This window comes from Dermacentor silvarum, chromosome 2 (genome assembly GCF_013339745.2).
Source record: "Dermacentor silvarum isolate Dsil-2018 chromosome 2, BIME_Dsil_1.4, whole genome shotgun sequence".
Lineage (NCBI taxonomy): Eukaryota > Metazoa > Arthropoda > Arachnida > Ixodida > Ixodidae > Dermacentor > Dermacentor silvarum.
In genome coordinates this window covers 11,244,947-11,269,507 of record NC_051155.1, presented here as the reverse complement: position 1 = coordinate 11,269,507, position 24,561 = coordinate 11,244,947, and the positions used below count along the sequence as shown (strand labels likewise).

Below are 24,561 nucleotides of genomic sequence, written 5' to 3'. Positions count from 1 at the left end.
TTGCCCACTTTTGCATTGAAGTCGCCCATGACTACAGTATACTGAGTTTGCACCTTTCTCATTGCTAATTCCACATCTTCATAAAACTGTTCTATCTCTTCATCATCGTGACTGGAAGTTGGGGCGTAGGCTTGTACTACCTTCATTTTGTACCTCCTATTCAGCTTTATTATGACGACTGCTACCCTCTCACTAATGCTGTAAAATTCATCAATGTTGCCCGCTGTGTTGTTAAGGACTAGAAATCCTACCCCGGATTCTCTCTTATCTGGAAGACCTCTGTAGCAGAGGACGTGGCCGTTAGTCAGCACTGTGTAAGCTTCACCAGTTCTTCTAACCTCACTAAGGCCAATAATATCCCAGGCAATGCCTGATAATTCCTCAAATAGTCCTGCTAAGCTAGCCTCACTCGAGAGGGTGCGCGTGTTGAACGTTGCCAGGTTCAGTTTCCATTGGCGGCCTGTCCGGACCCAGAGATTTTTTAGCACCCTCTGCCACGTAGCAGGTCTGACCGCCGCCTTGGTCAGGTGCTCCGCAGCCACTGGGGACTGAGGGCCATGGCTTAATTGTCGGAGTTTTCAAAGAATGTAGACGCTCGAGTTCTCCTCTCTTGTCAGTCTTTGGTCGACTGCTACACCGTATATTATGATGATTCACTGACTGGCTTATATGAAGATCTAAGTGACGGTCTTGCCATCTGTATGCCGCAGTAGCAGGTAAATAGGGCAGCACAGGATGGGGGAACAGACATCGCGCAGCCACGTAAAATAGGCACCACTATATGTTTGCAAAGCGAGAAAATAACGATGCCACTTACCTTAAGCACGGTGCTCTCGACGTTTTCGTAGGAGATCCAGATATCCCCTAGGTATGCGTATGGGGCATAGGCCGTCTTGTCCATGACGGTCACGGCCCCTCTCTTCAATATATGGCAGACCTTGCATATTTAAAAAGACAGAGAATTCCATAAATTTTGATGTAGACGATTTACGTTCATTCAAAAAATGTCGCAGTTTCGCCCGAAAGGCGAAGCATCAATTGCGATAGCAAATTAGTAGAGAGCTATTCGGAGTAGGGATAGTAGTTTTATCGGCTGCATAAACTTGGACACATTCGCTTACTAACTGAATTACCAAGCGTGGTGTCAGCGCGCACAAGCAAACATGAATAGATCACAGTGAATGACTGCAGACGACTGTCAAAACGCTGGCAGCAAGCGCAGCCGCTGCAGCGAGCGGAGGTTCGTGTGGTCTATCGCTTCAACGGAAACTAAGAGGCGAATGCACAGCGCATGCAAAGGTCAGAGCCGCGTGGAGATAAGAGATGGTGCGGGCGACCACCACAGTAGGGCAAAGTACAAACGCAGTTGTTGGCAGAGTAGGAGCTGCCCCCCCCCCCTCTCCCTAGCGCGCTGCCTTCCTGCTTTCTTGCTTACGCGTGGGAGATTGAATGGCCAGTTTCCCTTGCGCCCGGTTGCAAGATACGCATTTCGTGCCGGAGCACAGCGTCGCACCGTCGCGTTTACTTTCCGCCGTGCGTTCGCTCTCCGTGATAGCGCGCGGGGGAATACGGCGCGCGGCGACGATTTTATCACCCTTGGACTTTATACGGAACCTCACGGCGACGGCGACGCCGACGGCAGAAATACGGTTGGAGTGTCCGTATAATTGCTATAGCAATAAAAAGTGTAATCATGGATGCGGTCTCTGCACAAACTTTTTAAACGTTTGCTGTAATGTAATCACTTACGAAAAAATACTGATATGCAGGCTTTACTATACATGCTATTAAATTGACCTAAATTTGAATTGAAATGCATTTTAAAGACAATCTCCGCATATTCTGCCTACTGATATAATACCTTAACTTTTTAAAACTCTAGTGAATGTAGAAAATTGTGAAAGAGTTTACTAAAATGTTTTTATTTAAAATTTGTTCATAATGCTGGAATTCTTAACTGCTTCATAATCTTAGTTTATGGCGAGGGGCTAACGAGAAGTAAAATAAGAAAATGTGTTAAAAATGGAAGCCAACAAAAAACAGTCCCAAAAAATTCAACGCTCGAAAAATGTAGAAAAAGCGCCGTTCACGCACACACGCAAACACAAAATTTGTACAATATGATACGGAAATATTTATGCAGAACAGGCCATTTGCAGAACAGGCCCTAGTGATAGACGGGTGGCCACACTTTAGCAGAGCTACGGAGCTTCGTATCTTTACGTTTTCTTTCTAGCCTTTATCCATCGGGACATCAAGTGGCCCAGTGCAATAATCACGCGAGAAAGGCAGCTGGCCAATGGACTGAGAACGCCGAAGTGCATAGTTGAACGTGCACTCCGCTCAGACCGGCACAGGCATAGCGGGAACGCTGGTTCGTTTGCTCCGCACAACACTCATGCCGGCTGCGGATCGCTTCCCTCGCTCTGCTTACAAAGCCGAAAGAGCGGAACGTGACGGCACGTCTACTTGGCTTCTTGGCCATTTTGCAGCCGGGTTGATAGCGTGTCGCTCGCATCTCGGCAAGACTAAATACATGGGCTTTAGGCAAGACGCGCTTATCAATTCCCACCGTCTCCCAGCTCGACGCGGAACACAAAAAACAGATCGACGTGCTCCGGCACAAAATGAGCGTTTGCTCTACAAAATTCAAAATTTAGAATCAAAATTGGCGCCCGCCGCTCCGAGCCCGCAGAACTCGGACGCTATGGAGAGCGACGCGGAGCTCTCGCCTGCCTTCGTGGCAACCATCTCCGCGATGGAGGAGCGCATTACCTCTAAACTGGGATCTATGATCGAGACCGCCATGGACCAGATCTTGAGCAAGGTCATGACTGCCGTCCCCGCGATGATCTCAAAACACATCATGGACAGCCCCCTCCTCCTGTGCCGGTTGGGGCCCGTTGAGGACGTATCCCGTCCTTCAAAATTCAACTGTCTGATCAATGCCTCAGAGAATGAGGACACTCTACAGAATGAGGACAACTGCCCCGCTCATTCTGTCATCACCCCCTTGGTGGCGCAGAGAGCTGGCTCTGGGGAAGCCACTCCCTCCTCCTCCCCCTTACAAAATTCTAACCATGGCGAGACACCTTAATCAAAGGAGTTCCCCCACCTCCAATTCGGCCATTTGAACATCAATAACACAATGGAATTGTAGAGGTTTTAAGAACCGTACTAAGCGGGCCAATTTCCGCTCTACCTTGAAACCTTCGAGTCTTTACCAGCCGTGATTGCCCTCCAGGAGCCAGGACTGGGCGCCGCACTTCCAAACTACACGACGTTCCAACAGGATCCCGCATCTTGTCTTTCCGTACACAAAGCATACACAGCCAACTTAGTGGATCTCGACCTACAGCTCGAGTATTTCTATGTAATGGTGACTATCTCCGCCGTAGGGACCCTCCACTGCATGTGATCAACGTGTATTGCTCTCCCAAACTCAATAGAGTGACTTTTGCGGACCTTTATTGCTGCGCGCTATGAGTAACGGGTCGCAATGCCCTCCTGATTGTGGGCGATTTTAACGCTCCCAGTCAGCTGTTGGGTTTCGCAAAGAGGAGTTGCGCGGACGTAAGCTGGCGGAGCTTGCGTCTACGTTGGCCCTCACCCTCCACACGGACGCCGTGCACCCAACCCGGCTAGGAAACTCCGTGACACGAGATACGTGCCCGGACTTGACCTTCACTCGCAACATAAGACACGCAGACTGGCTCAACACCGAGGAAACCCTCGGTAGTGACCACTGCATCCTTATCACTATACTATGCATACGCCCCCTCAAGCATTCCAAAACACAAGGCCGTTTCCAGATTTGACCACATTTAGGCAAAATTTGACACATTAGATAACACACCCATTTCCGAGCAGGGTTACTCAGCATGGTCCTAGCACCAGCTGAAACACCTTCGCTCACATGAAACTCAGATCCAGCTGTCAGAGGCACTCACGGACGTGGATAACCACCTCCTACACCTCTGGGAAGCTCGTCGCAGCCTCGTGCGCCGCTGGCGACGCCATAAACATAACGCAAAGCTTAAAGCTCGAATTTCCGAGCTCACCCAGAGAGCGGCCGAGTACGCAGCCCAACTCTCCGACTCCAACTGGGTAGATAGATGCAACACGGCCGCGCGACAAATGTCCAGCCGCAACATATGGCGCCTCTTTCTTGCCCTCATCGACCCAACTCAAACACGAACCGAAACACAGAAACATTTGCAGAGAGCCGTGCACGCTTTCCCTGGCAACACAATTGAACTGGCACAGAAACTCCGGGACCAGTATTTGTGCACAGCCCAAAACTCCCGTGGGTCTGCGTACTCTTATGCAGGCAGAGAGAACACGGAACTGGATCAACCGTTCCAGCTCCATGATCTGCGGGCGGCCCTTGACAAAATGAAACGAGGCACTGCCCCGGGAAGGGATAAGGTCACCGTGAAGCTTCTGGCGAACCTGTCCGACACAGCATACCAGTCCCTCCTCGACTAAATCAATGCAATTTGGGGCGGGGACACCTCCCTGCCAATAGACTGGAAAACGGCTCTGGTAACCTTTATTCCTAAAGCAGGCAAACCAATTGACACAGATAACCTTCACCCCATCTCTCTCACCTCCTGTGTGGGCAAACTATAGGAGACAATGGTGCGGGACTGGCTATCTGCATATCTTGAACGCAAAATGTGTTTGCGGACACCATTTTCGGATTTCTCCCACACAGATCCGCACAGGATGTCCTCCTGCAACTCAATGGGGCATTCCCGTCCTTGGCCCCCTCGAATGCCCCCATAATGACCGAGCAATACTCGCCTTGGATCTTAAGGGGGCATTTGACAACCTAACACACGACATGATACTCACTCACCTAAATCATACCGACTGTGGCCTCAACACATTCCGATACATACGCCAATTTCTCACGGATCGACCTTCCTACATCCGCATTCAAGACAGAGAGCACGGTCCTTGCCTACTCGGCACGCGGGGAACCGCCCAGGGCGCGGTACTTTCTCCACTACTTTTCAATCTTGCCATGATGCACCTGCCGGCCCAGCTGGGTGGTATCGCCGGCGTACAGCACGCCCTGTACGCCGATGACATCACCCTGTGGGCCACGCAGGGCAGCATAGCGGACATTGAAACCAGCCTGAAAACAGCGGCGACGATAGTAGAGCACTACGCTCGCCGCTGCGGTCTTCAATGTTCTCCCCAAAAATCAGAATTTGTGCACCTCCGATCCTCGCCGAAGTGCACAACTCTCTGTCTCTTGACAATGGTCCAATACACGAAGCTGAAGAGATCCGGGTACTCGGACTCTACATCGACAAACACAGACGGCCAGATACTACATTGGCCAAACTCCGTAAGGGGGGGGGGGACCAGGTGGGCCGCATGGTCCGCCGGGTTTCCAACAAATGCCGTGGGTTACGAAGTAAGGATGTCTTGGGCTGGCAAACGCTTTCGTGACCAGTCGAATTCTCTATTCGACTCCTTACCTTCACCTACAGAAACAAGAGGAGGAGGCCCTTGAGGTCATCCTCCGCAAAATTCTTAAGCGTGCCCTGGACCTCCCCGTCACCACCTCCAGCAGCCGTCTTATGGCCCTTGGGGTGGTGAACACTTTCCGGGAGCTCCGGGAAGCGCACCTCACAAACCAGTACACACGCCTGTCGCAAACGGAGTCAGGTCGCCGCCTTCTTGGTCGACTCCACATTCAACACACCATTCCCATGGATGATAGGTTTCGCATCCCAGAACTGTGGAGATGCGCCCTCCACGTGTGACCTGTTCCAACTAACATGTCACATGAAGATCATAATGGTCGGCGCCTGGCGCTCGCGGAAGCTCTAGCCCGACATTATGGCAACAAAATAGGTGTCTACTACGTGGACGCCTCCGGTCCTCACCACGGGGGATGGTACACGGCGGCGGTAGTTCACAACAGCAACACAGTTAACGGCCTCACCTTTAGAGCTCTCAATGCAACACACGCGGAAGAAGTCGCCTTCGCTCTCGCGGCCTCACATTCTGATTCGAAATACATAATCACCGACTCGCGAGGAGCCTGTCGGAACGTCGAACAAGGCTGGACCCCTCTCTAGCCTATCATATCTACAAAAATTGCATACGGGATACGGACCCCGCACACCGTTACCTTTATGGTGCCCTGCTCATCAGGGGTTAGCAGGAAACGAGGCAGCAGACACAGCCGCCCGCGCGCTCTCTCAACGGGCTGTTTTCTCCTCCCCACCCGATCAGGAACTCGATTTTAATCCGGCCTATACCTTTAAAGATATTACAATATACTATCAAGACAGTCATCGCCTTTACCCCCGCCCATGTAAAGGCCTTAGGAAGGAGGATGAGCGGCTCTTTCTCCACCTTCTAACCAATACTTTGCTGTGCCCGGCAGTTCTAAAACATTTTGACACCTCTTATAGAGGCAACTGCCCACACTGTGGTGCGGTGTCTTCAGACACCTATCACATGGTGTGGGCCTGCCCCTCCAACCCGGCCATCCATCCCATCCCCAACCCAACCCGGGAAGACTGCGAGGCGACTCTGCTCAGCTGCCACGACTTACAGGTCCAACAATCCTTAGTTTGGCGCGCCCGGGCGGCGGCGACCGCCACTGGTGTCTCGAACTAGCGACCTCCACCCAGTATTTGTAAGGACCAGTCCCTTACGGGCTAGTCCAAGCATACTTCCTGTTCCTCCATAGCCAAATAAATGTTTCACCACCACCTTATCAAATGCGAAATCTATGTAGTTCCCTGGAGTGTCTCAGCGCTTTAAATCGGAGCGGAGCGGAACATGAGCGGCGCTCAACAAAAGCGTTTTGCTAAGGCCTCGAGCTATGCAGATATGCCATTCGAGCAGCAGCAGACTACTTGCCTCGGCAATGCCCTCGTAGTTGTCGAATGCGTCGCAGGTTACAAGGGCTCCTGCTTGTAACCTGCGACACCGCTACTGCTTGGAGTAACTGTCACAAAAGTCGCATTATTACTTTAATTCCCCTACTCGCCCCCTAAGTATAGACGCCTATTTCAGCTTCGCTCCTCTAAGAATGAACCGCGAGTGTACGTGCTGCTCCTTTTCGCATAAACGGTAGCGAACGTGATCTTTGGTACATCTAGAGCACGTGAGCTATGTGCGTACGTGACTGTTGTTTTGTGTGTGATTGAATTGTTCACCGGAGACGGTGACCGCTGGTAGAATCTGAACCATAGTGGCTACACACCCGGGCTACATGAAGCTGAGTGCGTCCGTCCCTGTTTTGTGTGTGACTGAACTGCTGGCCGGTGAAGGTGTCTACTAGCAGAGTCTGAACCACGGGGTATGAACTATGGTGGAAGCACGCCGAGCCTACGTGACGCCGACTTCGCCCGCAGCCATTGTTTTGTGTGTGATTAAATTGCCTGCGGGCGAAGGTGACCCCCCGTGAAGCCTGAACCACGGCAAAAACCTGTGTGAGCGTGTATGCTTCACGTGTGCGTCAGGACGGCTAGAGGTTGATGCCGACGCCTCGAGAGGTTTATAAAGACGAGCCAATCCGACACTTCACCAGTCTGCTCCGGGGGCGGTAAACGAAGGGCGAGCAACTCCCGGGCAAACAAGCCGTCGACATCGCGTCCCGACACCGAACACCTCCAGCCGCCGACATCGTCGTGCCGACTTCGAGGGTCACTTACGATCCGCATCGGTTTGGACGGACTGTCGACTCGCCCGGTTTACTGTATGTCGCTTTTGATTCTGTGGACTCTAAATCTTTGATTTCCCGATTGCTGTTTCAAGTTTAGCCTGTACCGAGTGACATATATAATTCATTTGTTCAAGTTACGGTTGTACATCGTAAAAGTCCTATATATATTTACAACGGTTCTTTACCATTGCCGCTTTCCTACTGTTATCTGTAACATCTTCACAGCTACTACTTAATTACGCCAGTTTGCATTGTTGTTGAGCCATAACATTAAATTACTGCTCTTTGCTTGCTTGCTCGGCCTCTGTCTCGTTCACGACGGCCATTGGCGAAAGCCAGGCACCATACTCCGCCTCCTTAAGCCACTTCTCAGGAGGAGCTAACGCGCCGACTCTGAGTCGTGACGGTAACGTTGTCGACGAAGATGCGCAAGGCGTTGTCATGACTGTTGTACGTATTGCTTGATATGGCGTGCGCCGTCGAAAACGTAACCCGCAACTCTTGCAAATTAGTGATTAGCCTACGGGAAGTCCAATCAAAGAATCAAATCTCTCGAACATCTCTGCAGGAAGATGAAATCTCCGACATAGGTAAAGCCGCGAATATTCACTCGGGCCCACGGGATTCACCTGCCCACGGGATTTTAGAGGTGTGCTCCGGCAGTACGAACCTGCGACCCAGTACACTGCGTGTAAACGTTTTAAAGCGCAAGCTTTATTAACCTAGTTGAGCCGAGTTTCACCGTCGTCAGCAATTTGACCTTCATTTGACCACAGCCGCGCCGTAGCCTTGGTAACGCATCACGCGACACTTGCCGCGCCGAGCTCCGCCGCGTGCGCTAGCCGCCGCCGCCACCGCCGGCTTGGCGCATTCGCTCTCCGCAGCTGGGTCGCCCCCCGACCACGTGACTCGCCGCGCGCCTGGCCAACAGGAGCGCCGCGCTCGCCTAGTCAGTGCCACTAGGCGAGTTGGCCATGAATGAGAGCGAGGCCGGGCCGTCTTCTCTGAGCGGTGCGGGGAGCGCGAGGCTTTCAGCCGTCGTCGGCCAAGCGGCGTCTTACCACCCGCGGATATCGCCCAGCGAACTGCTTCACTGGGTAGGATCCGGAATGCCAAGCGCGCGAAGCTAGCGTAAACCAAGCTTTCGCTTTGCATATCCAGGGTTAGCTGAGCCAAGCCGCAGCAACATTTTTCACCTTAGCGTACAGTTCTCTACTCATAACAGAGTCGTCTACGCCAGTCTCGTGTCGACTAAAGCTGTGACTTCTTCGTCGCCTATGCTCCCCTGAGTGCATTTGAACGTTGGTCTGTTGTCGTGGCTGTCGTCGCTTTCCCCGCAATGGAGGATATTCGGCACACTCGGCGCATTCGAGGAGAACCCACGGAAAACCACGCGTTGGTATAGGGACACGTCCTGTAGATATGGCTGGCTTCGCCGCAATGAAAACACAGTCCGGAGCACGCCAGACATCATTCTTTCTTGGTGTGGACTCGTTGATGTACAGTGGAAATTACGACTCCAGAACCCGAATTCCATCTGTTCCAAGGTGCGCACGACGCTGACCTGGTGTTATATAGCGATGAATGTCATGCAGCTTCCGCATAAGTCATCCGATCTTAGTCCTGCTGCTGTGGTGCCCCCTAGCGTTCATGAACTTGAATGGCTTGCCTGATCTCGTCTCGCGCCATCTCAAAGTCGCGCGACCAGGGGCTCGACCGCCTGCATTTTCTAGAGCTCTTCTCTCATGACCGCTCTTATCAATTCTTCTCAGGTCGCTGACTTCGCTTTCCAGTATTATGTTAGGGACGCCACTCGAAAGCGCCGTCACGTTTCGGTTGTACTGGCACGCAGTCTCTCACTGACCCAGTGAAACTCGCCAAACTTAAGACTTACAAGTTTGCATCAATTAAACCACTCACCGCAACTCCGACCTCCCATTCGGACTTCCTCGACGTGAATCTTCGCTTCTCTGTCGCCTTTGGTTAGGAGTTGCGTTCACAAAGCCATACTCTACAATAATTGGAGTGACCGACAGTGCAGCATGTTAGGTCTGCGGCACCGACGAAACTATCGACCACCTGCTGTGCCACTGTCCACAATATGCCCCAGAAAGACAGGAACTTGCTAACGCACTAAAAAAACTGGACAATCAGACGCTTTCTGTACAGGTGCCTCTGGATACCGCCCCCATTACTCGTCGGACCATAAAGCGGTGAAGGCACTTTTGTGCTTCTTGAGGACGACGGGCTTGTGTGAATGTCTGTGAGATGAATGTAATAAACACACGCGTCAGCGAACTCACCGCTAATTTCCCTTCTTTCCTTCCCTCCTCTCTCCCCCTGCCATCTTTGTGTTTCCCTTTCCCATTCGGTGTAGGGTAGCCAACCGGACGTTATTCTGGTTAACCTCCCTACCTTCTGCCTTTCTCCCCCCCCCTCCAGCAAGTGTAGACGGTGGGTTGCGGATAAGGCCGGCAAAGATTTCTTGCTTTACACCTCGCATTAGGTGTCCGACTTCTTGTCGTCGGGCATCGGAGCGTCTGTACGCCTGAATAGCCGAGCCATGTCTTCAATGTACGTGGTCACACTCTCAGTAAGAGCCTGAATTCTTGACTGGATCGCCAACTCCGCTCTCTCCTTTCTGTCCGCGATGGTGTGTGCGGCGACTAACTGCCGACGAAATTCGTCCCACGATGTCAATGTCGCCTTGTGGTTCTCGAACCACGTCTTTGCAGAATACCCGGGAGCGAAGTAAGCATTATGCAGCTTGCGCTCTTGGGACCAACCGTTGAATTCGGCGACCCTTTCGAAGTGGTCAAGCCACACCAAGCCAGTTTTCAAGAACACGTCCGTGGAACACATTGAGTGTCTGCGACTGATGCAAAAAGATCTGCGCCGGCGGGGCAATCGCAACAGTAGAAGGTCGGTTCATCGTCCTGGCAGGAACAGGTAGCAGACCGTGCTGTGGCTGGAGCCCCTGAAGACGACGGCTGGAATGTAAGTGCACAGGGGTGAACGCAGGAGTGCACAGGGGTGAGTGAGGAGTACGCTGCGTCTCGGGCGATCGTATCGTCTACCCCAACCTCCACCAGAAAAATGTCACGAAGTTAACAAGCGAGGCCTTGGCAAAACTGTGTTGTAGATGTAGATTCTTGGGATATACTGGCTCTTGATACTCGGAGAGCGCGCGTTTCACTAAGCACTTCGTCGTTCTCGTTCCAATGGCCGGCGGCTGCAGGTGCCAGCCTATCTCGCGTCAATGTCAGTATAATGATCATCATGTAGTACTAAATTTAAACAGTTCCTTGTCCGCTTCAATCTTATTATAGTTTACAAGATGCGAAAAGATATGAAGAATTTACAGGAGGAGAAGGAGTGCTACTCGCAGCCATGATTATTCACAGTGCGCCGGTTCACTAAACGTTTGGTCTGAGTGGTGTGCTTGGCCCAGTTGGTGTGGGCTGCTGTAGATAGCGCAACGTGTCCGGCAGAGCCGAGCCGACATCTACTTTTCAGCTACTTTTCTTCCGGGAGCCTCGGTTTGTTTTGCTGTCTCCCGGTGATGTCATTCAAGCTGTAGCCGCTTGTGTGTTCAGCAGGCGTTTTGCAATGATGTGTACTTTAAGCCTCATTAAAGTGTTGTTCTACATTGCGAGCCTTTCAGCCTTCAGATCAATCCTCATATCTGGCGCAGTCGACCCCGACCCTCTACCGGAAGTCCCCCAGCCAGGCAAGCGCAAGACGAACGGCCAATACGCATTTTCAATGGCATTCGTCATTGTACCCACGCCCCCACGCCGTCGAAGACACAGCCTGAAGATATTCCTTCGATTTGCCACTCGTTTGTGCTCGCTCCTCGTCAGAAGAAAAGCACGGCCATTATTCCAAGAGTGGGGAGAGGGTTGACAACTAGCCCGGAACTAACTTGAATAACTAACTAGCGCTCATTCGCCTAATGTCCTGTGCGCCCACCCTCACTTCGCGGTGCATCATGCCAGGAATTATTTGGAATGAGGTTGACTCATCAACCATCTCGCGGCTCGGATTCGACCTTATTCGCGAAGAACTGACCAGACGCGAGTTAGACAGGACCGGCTCCAAGGGAGACCTATTCAGTGCCTGCAAGTCGAAATTCACCAACGTCGCGAGGTATTTATTTATTTATTTATTTATTTATACAATACCACAGGCCCAAATGGGGGCCCAAGCAGGAGGGGCAGAATACATAAATATTTTCATATACACACAAATATATATACATACACACCTGAAAACGCGGTGATGCGGGATTAGGGTGGGTAACGCCGGTAATTAAAGTTTGCCCGTATGTTCCGCGATGCTCGAAAGTCTGATACTTGTGTTTCAACAGCTGCCACAGTGCTTGACTAAGGCTACCACACTACCGGGCCTGTGGTCATCGATTGCCACTTTGATGAATCTCCAACACAAAACGGTAATCTCTACTCAATGACGTCCACCGTGTACAGCAGCTTGCCACATGAAATGACGCCGCCACCCATCTCATTGCCGCAAGTAAACTGTAAGGTACAGCTCAGGAATTGGCACTTCCCTTATGGAATTCTGGAATTCTTACTTAAACTGGGAACGTGGAGCGCCGTCCTGAAGGCTACATTTTTGTCACAACTGAGCCTCATCGAGTAGCCGGAGCGCGTTATAAAGGTTAGACAAAGCCTAGACGAGAGCCTACAACAGTACCCTTAAGCAAACTTGCGTGTGATTGACAGCTGTCCTTCATCCTTACCGATTCCCTAAAGATTGATTACCTTCTACAAGGTCTTAAAGAGCGACATGTCATTGCCCCCATCGCGGCTAATAGGCCATCCTCAGGGTGTGACTTCATGTCGTTGAAGCCACGTGTACGCATCTAAACAGGTGCACTCAACATGCTCCACATAGGGCAACCGTAATACCAGCGATACTTCCACTGTTATCATTACAAAGAGGCAAAGCTGAACGTCAGCAGTACGACTTCCAGCCACCAGCTCCGCCAACAGCTGCAACAGCGAGCTGACAGCGTATTACGGAATTACTCAATGAACAGCAGGAAAATAGATACGAAGGCATTTTGTGCTAAATATGGTGTCCCAGCATTTCGGAGCGGCAAAGATACAACTCGAACAATATGTTACAAGTGTAACACATTGCCAGCATCCACGGGAAATCAGTACATGATTGTGCGAAAATAAACAAACTTCAAAAACTTCAAAACTAAGGCGGTGGCATGTCCCTCGCAGAGCACCAGGTTATCATGGGCTCCACCGTCACTCATGCCTGGTGCCCGACAGCCACAGGCCCTTCGGAGTACGCCTGGCGAACGTGAAGGCTCTCAACATCAATGTCCACTTTGGCTCGAAATTGATACTGATTTCTACAGCCATCCTTCCTTCTGGAATGATCTTTTCATGGACTAATTTCCCTCTTGCCATCGTTGGAGGAGGTACAGCGCTACGAGCAGTGTCAGCCCTCCTCAAGATAACTATTGGTCATGTCACTGGTTTGGTTGAGGAAGCAGTTTTGGAGAACAACGTCCTTCCTCTTATTCTCGGTTATTCTCGGTTTCAAATCTGAAATTGCCGATTTTATGAACCTCCTTTCATTAAGACAAACCGTGTTGATACCTACGCGAGGAAGTCATATCCTAGATGTTTTTTTCACAAATATGCCAGAAATGGTCCAGAACACAGAAGTATTACCGGGGATAAGTGATCATGATATCGTGTTATGCGAAATAAATATGAAACATGTAAGTGTTTACAGTGACAAGAGTCAGTGCATGTACAGTTAGCCAAGGCCGATATCCAAGCAATCAATACTTCACTGGAAGCATATTTTGTTGTGTTCGAAACGCTTGCGGATGAGTATTCAGTAGAAAACTTATGGGCTCTGTTTAAAACAAAATTTTTGAGCTGCGAAACCGATTTGTGCCGTCATGGGTATTGACTAGAAGGCGTAATAGAAGTAAGCCATGATACACTAAAAACTGGATGTTTTAGTGAAGCGTAGACAAATAATTTACCGTTCATTCAAACGAAACCCTTCAATAGAGAACCTATGTAAACTAAAACTGGCAACGCATGAAGTGAACTATGCTACAGTCCAAACAAAATGAGCCTACTTTGAAACAATAGAAAGTAAACTAAAGCAAAATCCGAAGGAACTTTGGAAGCATATAAAACAATAATAAAAAAGACAACATTTAAGTTCCCGCTTTGACCAGTGGCGATACTATCATTTGCGACGCCTCAGAAAAGGCTAAGTTGTTCAATTTTTAGTTTACATCAGTGTTCTCGGCCCCAACAGATCCTCGAAAGATCCTAAATTGTTGACACACGTATCCACACCCATGCCTAATATAGTGATCGAATCTCGAGGCGTTGAATTACTACTTCGTGATTTAGATGGTGCAAAGGCCGTGGGCCCTGATTGTTTACCTAATTCTATATTGAAGTCTTGCTCTCATACAGTGTCTCTGTACTTGAAACTTATTTTTGAAAAGTCCTTAGAACACAGTTCTCTTCCCGCTGATTGGAAAATGGCATCGGTCGCTCCCAAATATAAAACTGGCCCGCGCAATGTTATCAATAACTACCGTCCCATTTCACTCACTTCCGTGTGCAGTAAAGTTCTAGAACACGTTTTATATACCGGCATAGTCAAAAATATAGATAATAATTCTTTATTTAACCCAAACCAGCACGGATTTAGACTGGGACTATCGTGCGTCACACAATTAGTAGAGTTCACACATGTCTTAGCGGCATCACTGGACGACAAATCATCGGTTGACTGTATTTTTCTCGACTTTCAAAAAGCGTTCGACACCATCTCAGATTACTCGTTACTGCAAAAACTAACCAGTTTTAATATTAGTTAAGTTATTGCGTGGATCGCTGAATATTTACGTGAGAGGCGACAATATGTAGTCGTAAACGGCGAACAATCTGCGATAACTGATGTTACGTCAGGGGTACCTCAGGGATCAGTTCTGGGGCCCCTTCTTTTCCTACTTTATATCAATGACATTAATGAAAACGTACAATCCCATATTAGGCAATTTGCAGATTACTGCATATTATACCGTAAGATTACGTCTGAAAATGACTGCTTCGTAATTCAAAACGACCATACACGCGTGGAGTGAGCGATGGGAAATGAAACTGAATCTTAAAAAAACGGTATGCATGAGGTTCTCCAGGAAGGAAAAACCTCGAAATTTTGGATACACAATAAACTGCTCTCCGGTAAAAACGGTATGTGAAAATAAATACCTAGGCGTTTACTTTTGCCACTATTTATCATGGAATCGGCATGTGGATTATACCGTAGGTAAAGCTTGCCGGAGCTTGGGATTTTTACGACGAAATACACGTGCGTTTCCACAACAAACCCGGGAGTTACTGTATAAATCATACGTTATGGCAGCGCTGGAATACGCGTGCTGTGTGTGGGATCCTTTAACAGTAACTAACAAAGAAAGGCTAGAAAAAGTTCAGTCCATGGCGGCAAGATATGTACTTGATATACCAATGTACGAAAGGCAGTTCAGTGCAACGAAATCTAAGGCAATGCTAAAATGTGAATCTCTGCAGCACCGAAGAGCGTCATTTCGATTGAAGCTTTTACACAGCATATATCATTTTCATATTCGAATTCCCCGTGACGTATACATTAACCAGCCTCACTACACATCAGCATGCAAAGATCATGGACACAAGATTAGAGAATACAAATGTAATACATCGGCCTTTAGCAGCTCTTTTTTTCCTAGAACCATCAGTCAGTGGAACCGACTACCTTCCTCAGTTGTGGAAATCTCGTGTACTAACAAGTTCTTTTCTGCATTAAAAACGATAGAATCTTTTGAACACTAACGCTTGATAAGTATCACGGTTATGTCTAACAATCACCATGACCGATACAGAATCCTAGTTGCAAATGATATTCTTTTCTTTTAGTGCTTCTTTTTTGTTGTACTATACCCTTTATCACTACCCCGTGTTGCTGCTATTCTGCTCCTGTTCTTTGCCTTGTTATTATAAATCTTTGTCATCATTGTGCTTTCTATACTTTTTTTGCCATGCGACATCTGCAACGCGCCTGTGTTCGACGTGGCTGTGTGCAACGCTGCCGTATGCTTTCGTGTCGACGTATAATAATCTGTTTTCCATTTACACCACTTCATGGAAACCTGCAATTTTTATTTTATGCTTGTTTTTCTCCTGTACCTCCCCCCCCCCCCTGTTATGCCTGAATGGGCGCTGTGGGCATTAAATAAATAAATAAATAAATAAATAAATAAATAAATAAATAAGATGGTTTTCGGCCGCGCAAGCTCGCTTGACCTTTCAGCCGCCAGAGCCCACTCAGCTATAACATCCAGCCTCGAGTGTAACTATTCTGGCCACTCCATGTGTTGTCCAACGAATGACCAATGTCGTCATTCTAGCCCGCTCAAACCTTTTTGCGCCTGCAGACGCAACATCCCAAGACTGTCTACAACGAGAACCCTTATCCTCGCCAGAAGTGCCTCGTTGGTAAGCTTTAGCCGTGAAGACAGTGCCGTCAGGCAGCCGCGCTGCCCCAACACACGCACACACTGCACAACTGTGTTTGTAACCGTTCACTGCGAACTTCCCCAAGGCAGCCTAGATAGCTAGCTCTCCCCTGAACAGCAGCCTTTCATTTCAGATACTTCTTTGTGGAGTTTTACGCGCCAAAACCAGTTCTGATTATGAGGCACGCAGGCTTTCATTTCTGACATACTAGCTGAGAAGAACGCCGTCTTCTCTCGCCATGAAGGTGGCATTGGTCACTTTGCTGGCACCCGACATCGCATACACCGATTTCCTGCCTAACACTGTGCCATGCAGCCCAAAGCTCGAAATTCCTCGAAAGGCAAATCAAATCCATCCTCGCTGCATCGGAGTCCGATGGGCATTCTCACTCGTTGTTGTGCCTAGCAAGGGAAACAAGTGCTGGTGTGTGAATTACAGTTTCACTTAATGAACGTACGATCAAGGTTGAACACACCCTAGCACTCGTGGATGACATATTTCGGGATATCGCTGGCTTTACGTACTTTGCTCCTGCGGACATTCAGTGCGCCTACTTGCAAGTCAGCCTGCGAACCCAGGACCACGAGAAAACATAATGCACCATGGAACTTACAGTTGGAGCCGAATGCCATTTGGAACGCTGGCGTCCCTCGCTGTAACCGAGCGAACGAACACAGCGAAGGATTATTCAGCGAACGCGGAGCGCAGCGGGGGTTCAAAGACGGTGATAGCAAAGGAGAGCGCGAGCAGGAAAATGGAGGGTGCATGAGGAGGAAAGCGGAATATGGCGAAAGGATGTGGAGGAAAGCGGAGTGCTCAACGGGGGCGCATGCGGCGAGCGCGTCCACCGTATATGGAAACAAAGCCCTGGCGTGGGCTTCACACCCACTGCTAATGCACTACTTAGCGTGCGCCACCGCCGCCTTCCCCGAACAATGAGCGACGCCACCGGTGGAAGTGCTTCGTCTGCCGCTGCTGCTAAACGAGCTGCCCAGCAGAGGGTCAAGGCCGCCACCGAGAGGACCCTGCCGTTCAGCATAAAATTATTTGCCATATTATATCGCGAATTTGAAACACCTTAAAGTGCGCTCAAATTTGACATTATCGTAATCGTCGGAGATCCTCCTCTCGGGCTTGCATTTCACCGCTGGCGCCTGCGTGATTTAGAACTTACTCGAAGGTGTTGTGTCTGTTGTCACCTAACCATGTGCAATCAGTTTGCATGCGCGATGCGAATTGTGTAGTAATTTCTGGAAGGCGCACGGGCACCTGTGATTAAGGTGGAACCTTCAACGGGGGATGTATGCGTTTGACCCGCACATCGGATTTGCGACGACCGCCGACAGCAATGAGTAAGTAACGTGATTCACAGTCGTCACTACTGTGTTCTTCACCGTCACGTTACATCTGGTAGAGGTGGCCTTAGTGTCCATGTAGTTGAAAGCGTGAAGAGGACGCCGCAGCTCGCCCACCCGTCACCCACTGCAACTACCCAAGACGTCTGGCGCACTCCCGACAACCGAACGCTAAGGCCACTTCGCGTCCCACTTCGTGATATGGGCGTATGGGCACAGCGAGATGGGACTACGTGGATTCGCCGTCAACGCACCACGACCACAGCTTGGCGAACAACCTCGTGTCATCACAGTGGACAACCTGACAACCTTTCCGGTCATATTCACCAGGTCGCTACATTAAGGTCCCTAGATAAAACAAGTTTACAATGTTGCGACACTCATTACTCTTTGCGCCATTCTCCTCACTCTCGCGCTTACTCTCCCTTCTCTACTTCATTCGAGTCTGTGATTGGTGCATTGCTTGCACGTGACCTGCTAAATGGCAAGAGGAGATATTTAATATAATGCAAAAGGTTCAAAACTAGTGCGCATTTTGACGCAAGAAAAAGAGTAGCCGTAGCGAAGACCTACGATGGCGTTTTAGAGTGTGCTATGACAGCTGGCATAAAAAAACACTTAACCTCGCACTCGGCCGCGCAACGCTTGAAACAGCGAAGCTGGGCGATCGTAGCCCAGGATTTTCTGGAAGTGCGCGCGAACTTTGCATCTTATTACTGATGATGTTGATAATTTCTTTTTGCGCATCTGGGATTTACGGCGCGCCAACCCCCTTCCCCTCCCCCCCCCCCGCGAAACACCAAACGACCCTGATTGGTCGCGCGCATCAGGTGATCCGGCGCCGGCACAGCTTTCACCGCACTTGCACCTTCGTTCTTCCTTTCCTTCTTTCTTTTCCCTGGCTCATACCCGCATATCCGTTGCAGGTATGCGCCACACGTGAGGTTCTGCCTGACAACTACGCCACCCAACCTTGTGAGTCAATACAAGCGTTGCTTGCAAAAAAATCAACGCATCTCCACGACGTGAATGATGATGAGTGGGCGAAGCACCGGGGATCATTCGGGTAAACCAGAGCTACGGACGACCCGCCGGGGTGGCTCAGTCAGCTAAGGCGTTGCGCTGCTGAGCACGAGGTTGCGGGATCGAATCCCGGCAGCGGCGGCCGCATTTCGATGGAGGCGAAATGCAAAAACGCCCGTGTGCTTGCGTTGTAGTGCACGTTAAAGAACCCCAGGTGGTCAAAATTAATCCGGAGCCCTCCACTACGGCGTGCCTCAGAATCAGAACTGGTTTTGGCGCGTAAAACACCAGAAAGAAGAAGAGCTACGGACGAGTAAGAAAGAGAGCGAGCGTCGGTAACGCACGCTCTTGTGCACCGCAGCGCCCCTAGCTACGGACGAAAGAGAGAGAGAGAGAGCGCCAGTCGGGAACGAGAGAGAAAGAAAGAGCGCGTCGGAAATGACCGTCTTTGAGCATCGCAGCGCCCCTAGCTACGGACGAGAAAGAGAGCGCGGGTCGTGAACGAACGCCCTTGAGGACCGCAGCGCCCCTATCTACGGAAGAGAGGGAGATAGAGCGCGCGTCGGGAACGAGAGAGAAAGAGCACAGCTGCGCCTGTAGCGGGAGCGGCGAGTACTAGCGTGGCTACAACGGCGCGACGGCGGACAAGGCTCGACCCTAAGAAGCCTCAACCCCTAAAAACGCACGGCGCTGTAATAATCTGAATGAGGCGCTCCTTCCAGCTCTGTGGAAGCTACTGGCGATTCGCACAATCGAACACATCAAAGTGTTTTCGTACGCGTTTTGTTGCCTGCTACCGACGCCTGTAGCGTCCTAAGTGTCCGCAGCGCCTGTTGTTGCGCAACAATATGCAAGGCGGGCGTGCTTGCTGACATACGAAATATATTCAGTCTCCCAGCTCCTCCGATCCCATACCTTGCAGCATTGGCTCTGCTAAACGCCACTAATGAGGTTATTTTAATAGTGAAAAGCCGCCCGCGTCGAACCCTTGAAACAGCTGTATGAGCAGGGCGTCGGTGTGAACATGCAGCCGGACGCCGGCGGCAGTGATACATCACAACAAAATGTTACGGCGCTGTAACTATACGGCGCGTTTGATTGAATGCTGCAGTTTCGTTTGATTTGCAGTACACTTTTTTTCAGGAGTTACTTCATATTACAGCGTAAGCTGTTATGGGCTCATTCCAATAGCCGTTTCGGTTAGCGATGATGCCGCCGCTGGCGGCGGCAGCGTATGCCGGACGTCACCGCTATTGCCGGAAATGCGAAAAAAGTACGCGTTTCCCGCCGGGATCGAACCCGCGCCCGCTGCGTGGGAGCCAGATGCTCTACCACTGAACAACGCGAGCGCTTGCTGTCGGCCAGCGGAAATGCCCTATAAGGCAAGCGCGCTGGCGCAGACAACCCGAGCCTCCGCCAATATGGTGGCGCCATCTAGTGAATGTGCCTGCAAACGCGGTGTGCCCTACATGTAAGTTGCAGTTGTAAGGCTTGATCGGGCTCATCAGACTTCTGTGCAAGAGCATTACAAGCCGCAGCTCGCCGTCGATGCCAGGTGGACAGTTCAGATCGCTTTCGTCAACACGAAGCGAACACACTGCCGCGAAGACGCTGTTGTGCGTGGTGCCCAAATTGGAGCTACTCTTGAGCCACTCCACCAGCTTACGCTGTGACTGTGGTGCGTGTGCCGCGCAGGCCTGTGACTTTTTGGATAGCCGACAACAGGGAGAAACGTGCTTCTGAATATGCTCAGCCACACCGAGCAATCTGCTCGACGTCTAGTTGGCGTTTGCTCCTCACCGTCATTGCGTAGCGTACGAGGGTGGATTAGAAAATAATAAGGCAACAAACCATTAGGCTTTTGAAGCGTTCCGCATCGTCTATGCATCAACAGCGCTAGGGCTGTGGTGCCATCTGCTAGGTTAAATTCAAACCTCTTTTACACCTCGACAATGTCTGTGTAGGCCTAACAGCGTCAAAATAAACAGCTGATCTCCATAACAGAGAGAGAAAAAAGGTAAAGGTAAGACCGGGAGGTTAACCAGAGATTATCTCCGGTTGGCTACCCTGTACCGGTGGAGGGGTAAAGGGATTTGACCGGAGAGAGAGAGAGAGAGAGAGAAAATAAGTATAAAAAGGAATAAAAGGAAAGAAAACAAAATCACACACACACAAAACAGAAATGTTTCTGTGGGCACTGTCACGCAGTCTGCGAAGGCGTTCTAGTGTTGCATAGTGTCAACGTCCCATCCAATGTCACACAGTGTAGAGTCACAATTTTTCACTGAGTCCGGTGTCTTTTCAGTAACGCAGCAGTGCCTTCAGTGCGGCTCCCGCTGTTCTTCGTGTAGGCCAGTTTCCAAGGATGTTGATTTGCGTTATTGGGCGTTTGTCCAGTTGATCTATCGTGGCTGAGAGAGCTGCTCTCTGCGGGTTGAAACGAGGGCACTCACAAAGAACGTGTGCGATTGTTTCGTTGTACCGGAAGAGCATTCTAATCACAGTCGGTCAGATAGGCCGGTGGCTCGCAAGAAGCGCAGAAGCGCCTGCACGGCCTTCTTCTGTGACGTTATGTCCAGTCTGTGGTGGATTATTTTTTCTTCCGACAGAAGCCGGTCGTCCAATTGTTTGAACGCATTGGTAAGAGAATATCTCTACGCACTGTATTGGGGGCAGTCGCACAAAATCTGTACAATTGATTGTTCATTGCCACAGTGGTCACAGGCTGCGCTGTCGGCCATTCCTATGCGGAACACATAGGCGTTGCTGAACGCTACGCCCTACCATAGTCGGCACGAAAGGGTTGCGTCTCCTCGGCGAAGCCTTGATGGCACTCAAAGGCTTAGGGTTGGGTCCAGAGAGTATAAACGAGCAAGCTTGAAGTGCGATTCATGCCATATCAACGACAAATCATACCTATTGTCCTGCCCTCAGCATGAAGTGAGGTTAAGCGATGGCTCATTTCATTTTTATTTCTTGCCGTCGGAGTGGAGAGCAAGTAACAAGAGTGAATTTGGATCGAAGCGGGCGCATGTGAGCGAGCATGCGACGCGCCATGGTTAACGGTGTAAAATATAAAACATGCACAACGTTGCTAGTTGGTTAGCATGCATTATGCTACCTTATACATTGAACTAAGAAATTGCTTAATCTAAATGTGATTTAATTCTATCAAAACAGATGTTTATATGTGGCGTGATAACTGACTCCAAACAAACCGCATATCCACGAAGTGAACGATGATGAGTGGGCGAAGCACGGGGGGACCATTCGGTTAACCATTCGGACCATTCGTTTGACCATTCGGACCCAGAGGAGGCGAGAGCGCGGGAAGCGTTCTCTACCTGAGGTTAGTGGCGCCGATGCTCAGTTCAAGCGCGACGCCGGCAAGCGGACTCAGAGGCGGCGAGAGCGTGGGAAGTGGCGGCATAACGCCGGAAGCGTTCTCTACCTGAGGTTGGTGGCGCCGATGATCGGTTCAAGCGCGACGCCGGCAAGTGGACCCAGAGGCGGCGATAGCGCGGGAAGCGTCGGCAAAACACCGGAAGCGTTCTCTACCTGAGGTTGGTGACGCCGACGCTCGGTTCAAGCGCGAGCTTCGCGAGCCCTCCGCTCCGGGTCAGCTTGTCGGCGTTGCCGTACTGCTGCAGCTTTGCGAGCCTTCAGCTCCGGGTCCGCATGCCGGCGTTGCCGTGCTGCTGCAGCTTCGCGAGCCCTCAGCTCGGGTCCGCTTGCCGGCGTTGCCGTTTTGCTGCAGCTTCCAGCGCCCTAGGCTCCGGGTCCACTTGTAGTATGCGTCGCCGTGCTGCAGCAGCTTCGCGAGCCCTCGACTCCGCTTGCAGTTGAGCCGCCACTCTCGCCTTTTCATCCATAGCGGGCGCGCCGTTATCAGAAGCGACCGTTATCATCCAATGCTGAAGAGAGAAAGAGAGCGCGCGTCGGGAACGAATGCCCTTGTGCACCGCAGCGTCCCTAGCGGACTCCATGCAAACCAGAGCTACGGACGACGACGACGAGGGGGGGACAAGGCTCGGCCCTAAGGTGCTTAACCCCTAAAAGGAAATGTTAGGGTCGAAGCACCTTAGGGCCGAGCCTTGTCCCCCCGCGGATAGACGACGCATTAGACAGCCACTGCAATGCTAAGTACTTTTCCCGATGAATCTCAAGACTGGGTACAGGTTCATTGAAGCCGACGTGAGGGATCGAGAGAAGACCACGTTTATCGCACCGGACGACCTCTTCGAGTTCAATCATGCCATTCGGACTTTATTCTGCGCCTGCAACGTTCCAGCGCGTGGCAGGACTGAAGTGGCACGCTTGTCTCGTCTACTTGATTGGCGTTGCAGCCTTTGCCACAAATTTCGACAATCATATGAGGCGGCTTCCGACAGTATTAGAGGCGATTAGGTCATCTAGAATCACCCTGAAGCCCGAAAAGTGCCGCTTCGATTACGAAAATCTCTTCTTAGGCAACGTCATCAGTAACTGTGGGGTCTCTCCCGACCAGCAGAAGACAGCTGCCATCGGTAAATTCTTGCGGCTTATCTACTGGAAGGCGGTGCGCAGATTCCTTGGCCTGTGTGTCTATTAGAGGCGCTTTGTCAGGTAGTTTTTACGAATTGCTCAGCCACTGACCTGAATTATTAAATCCAGCGTCGACTTTAAACGGGAAACACTGCTCGTCGACGCACTTGAGGAGCTGAAATAATGGCCGTCGTCGCCACCGGCACTTTAAGACTTCGACGAAGACCCCCAGACGGAAATCCACAACCACGCAAGTAGCCTAGGACTCGGTGCCGTGCTACTTCAAAGGATGGCCAGAGTTGAATACGCATAATTTTAACGCGACAGCATTAAGGACCCCGTGTCGCAGAAAAACCGGCGTCGGCGGCGGTGTCGGCGTGGATGTCGATGTCCGTGGAGGAGAAAATAATCCGCAACTACCCCGCGCAGGCCCTCCACGTGGCGCAAGGTGTGAGAGCCGGAGAAAATCTTTCCGAACCACCCCGACCGCGCAGGCCCTTTCTAGTGGTGCAAGGTGTTAGTAAGCAAAATAGAATTTCTCACAACGAAAATCCGTCAGGAAAATGCTAAAGTACAACTTAAACACAACCTACAGACATGGTGGCGTCGGTCTGTTATTTGCATGTACGAGAAAACATAATTCTGTTACGAGGAAACTCAAACACAAACCTCTTTTGGCATCATTTCTACCATAACAGCGGCTCACTCGGGTAGCCTACTTGCCAAAATCTTGTCCAGATGACACTGGCATCCTCGGCAGGTCAAATTGGGACTTGGCCTGCCAAATGCGTTTTGGAGACGCGCGCGCAAACAATTAATAAAATAATGAAAGAAGGTCCTAGAGCCTTCACATTTTAATATAAGACGACTTATATTGCCCTTGTGAAATATCTTCCCAGCAACGCATTTCTGTTTAAAAGTGAAGCCGACTTTAACGGGATCGGTGTAAGCTTGGTCTTTGTATACTGGCTTTCCCACGTTCTGTGTTGCAGTGAATGAAATGCAGTAAACATCCGTGTACTTAGATTTAGGAGCACGTTAAAGAACCCCTGGTGGTCTAAATTATACCGGAGTTCCCCACTACGGCATCCCTGATAATCAGATAGCACGGTTTTTGCATGGTTTTGGCACGTGAAACCAGATAATTTTTTTAGCGTGTCGCCTAGTCACAAGGCAGCACACGCGTCTGATAAGGGGAAATGGAAGCGAGCTTGACGCATCCATGAGTGCCAACGTGAATGAAACTGGCCTTGTCAATGCACGTACCAGAGAATGCTGGCGAGGCTCATCTCGCCGAAATGCGTGAATCGTATCGTGGCCGCAAAACCAGCCTTTAAAGAATGATTGAATACAACGATGATGTACAGTCAACCACAAAAGTTTG

At 50.5% G+C, this 24,561-nt stretch overlaps 1 protein-coding gene across 1 annotated transcript in view; it reads right to left on the bottom strand.

Annotated features, from left to right (window-relative positions):
• Nucleotides 1–613: 613 nt before the first annotated feature.
• LOC119440854 (chitinase-like protein 4) overlaps nucleotides 614–24,561 on the bottom strand; it is a 503,330-nt gene continuing 479,382 nt past the window's right edge. Inside the window, exons 9-10 of the mRNA XM_049661102.1 lie at nucleotides 818–937; nucleotides 614–631 (exon numbers count right to left, since the gene is read on the bottom strand). Of these exons, the coding sequence (XP_049517059.1) occupies nucleotides 614–631; nucleotides 818–937 (138 nt within the window). The remainder of the gene's footprint in view (nucleotides 632–817; nucleotides 938–24,561) is intronic.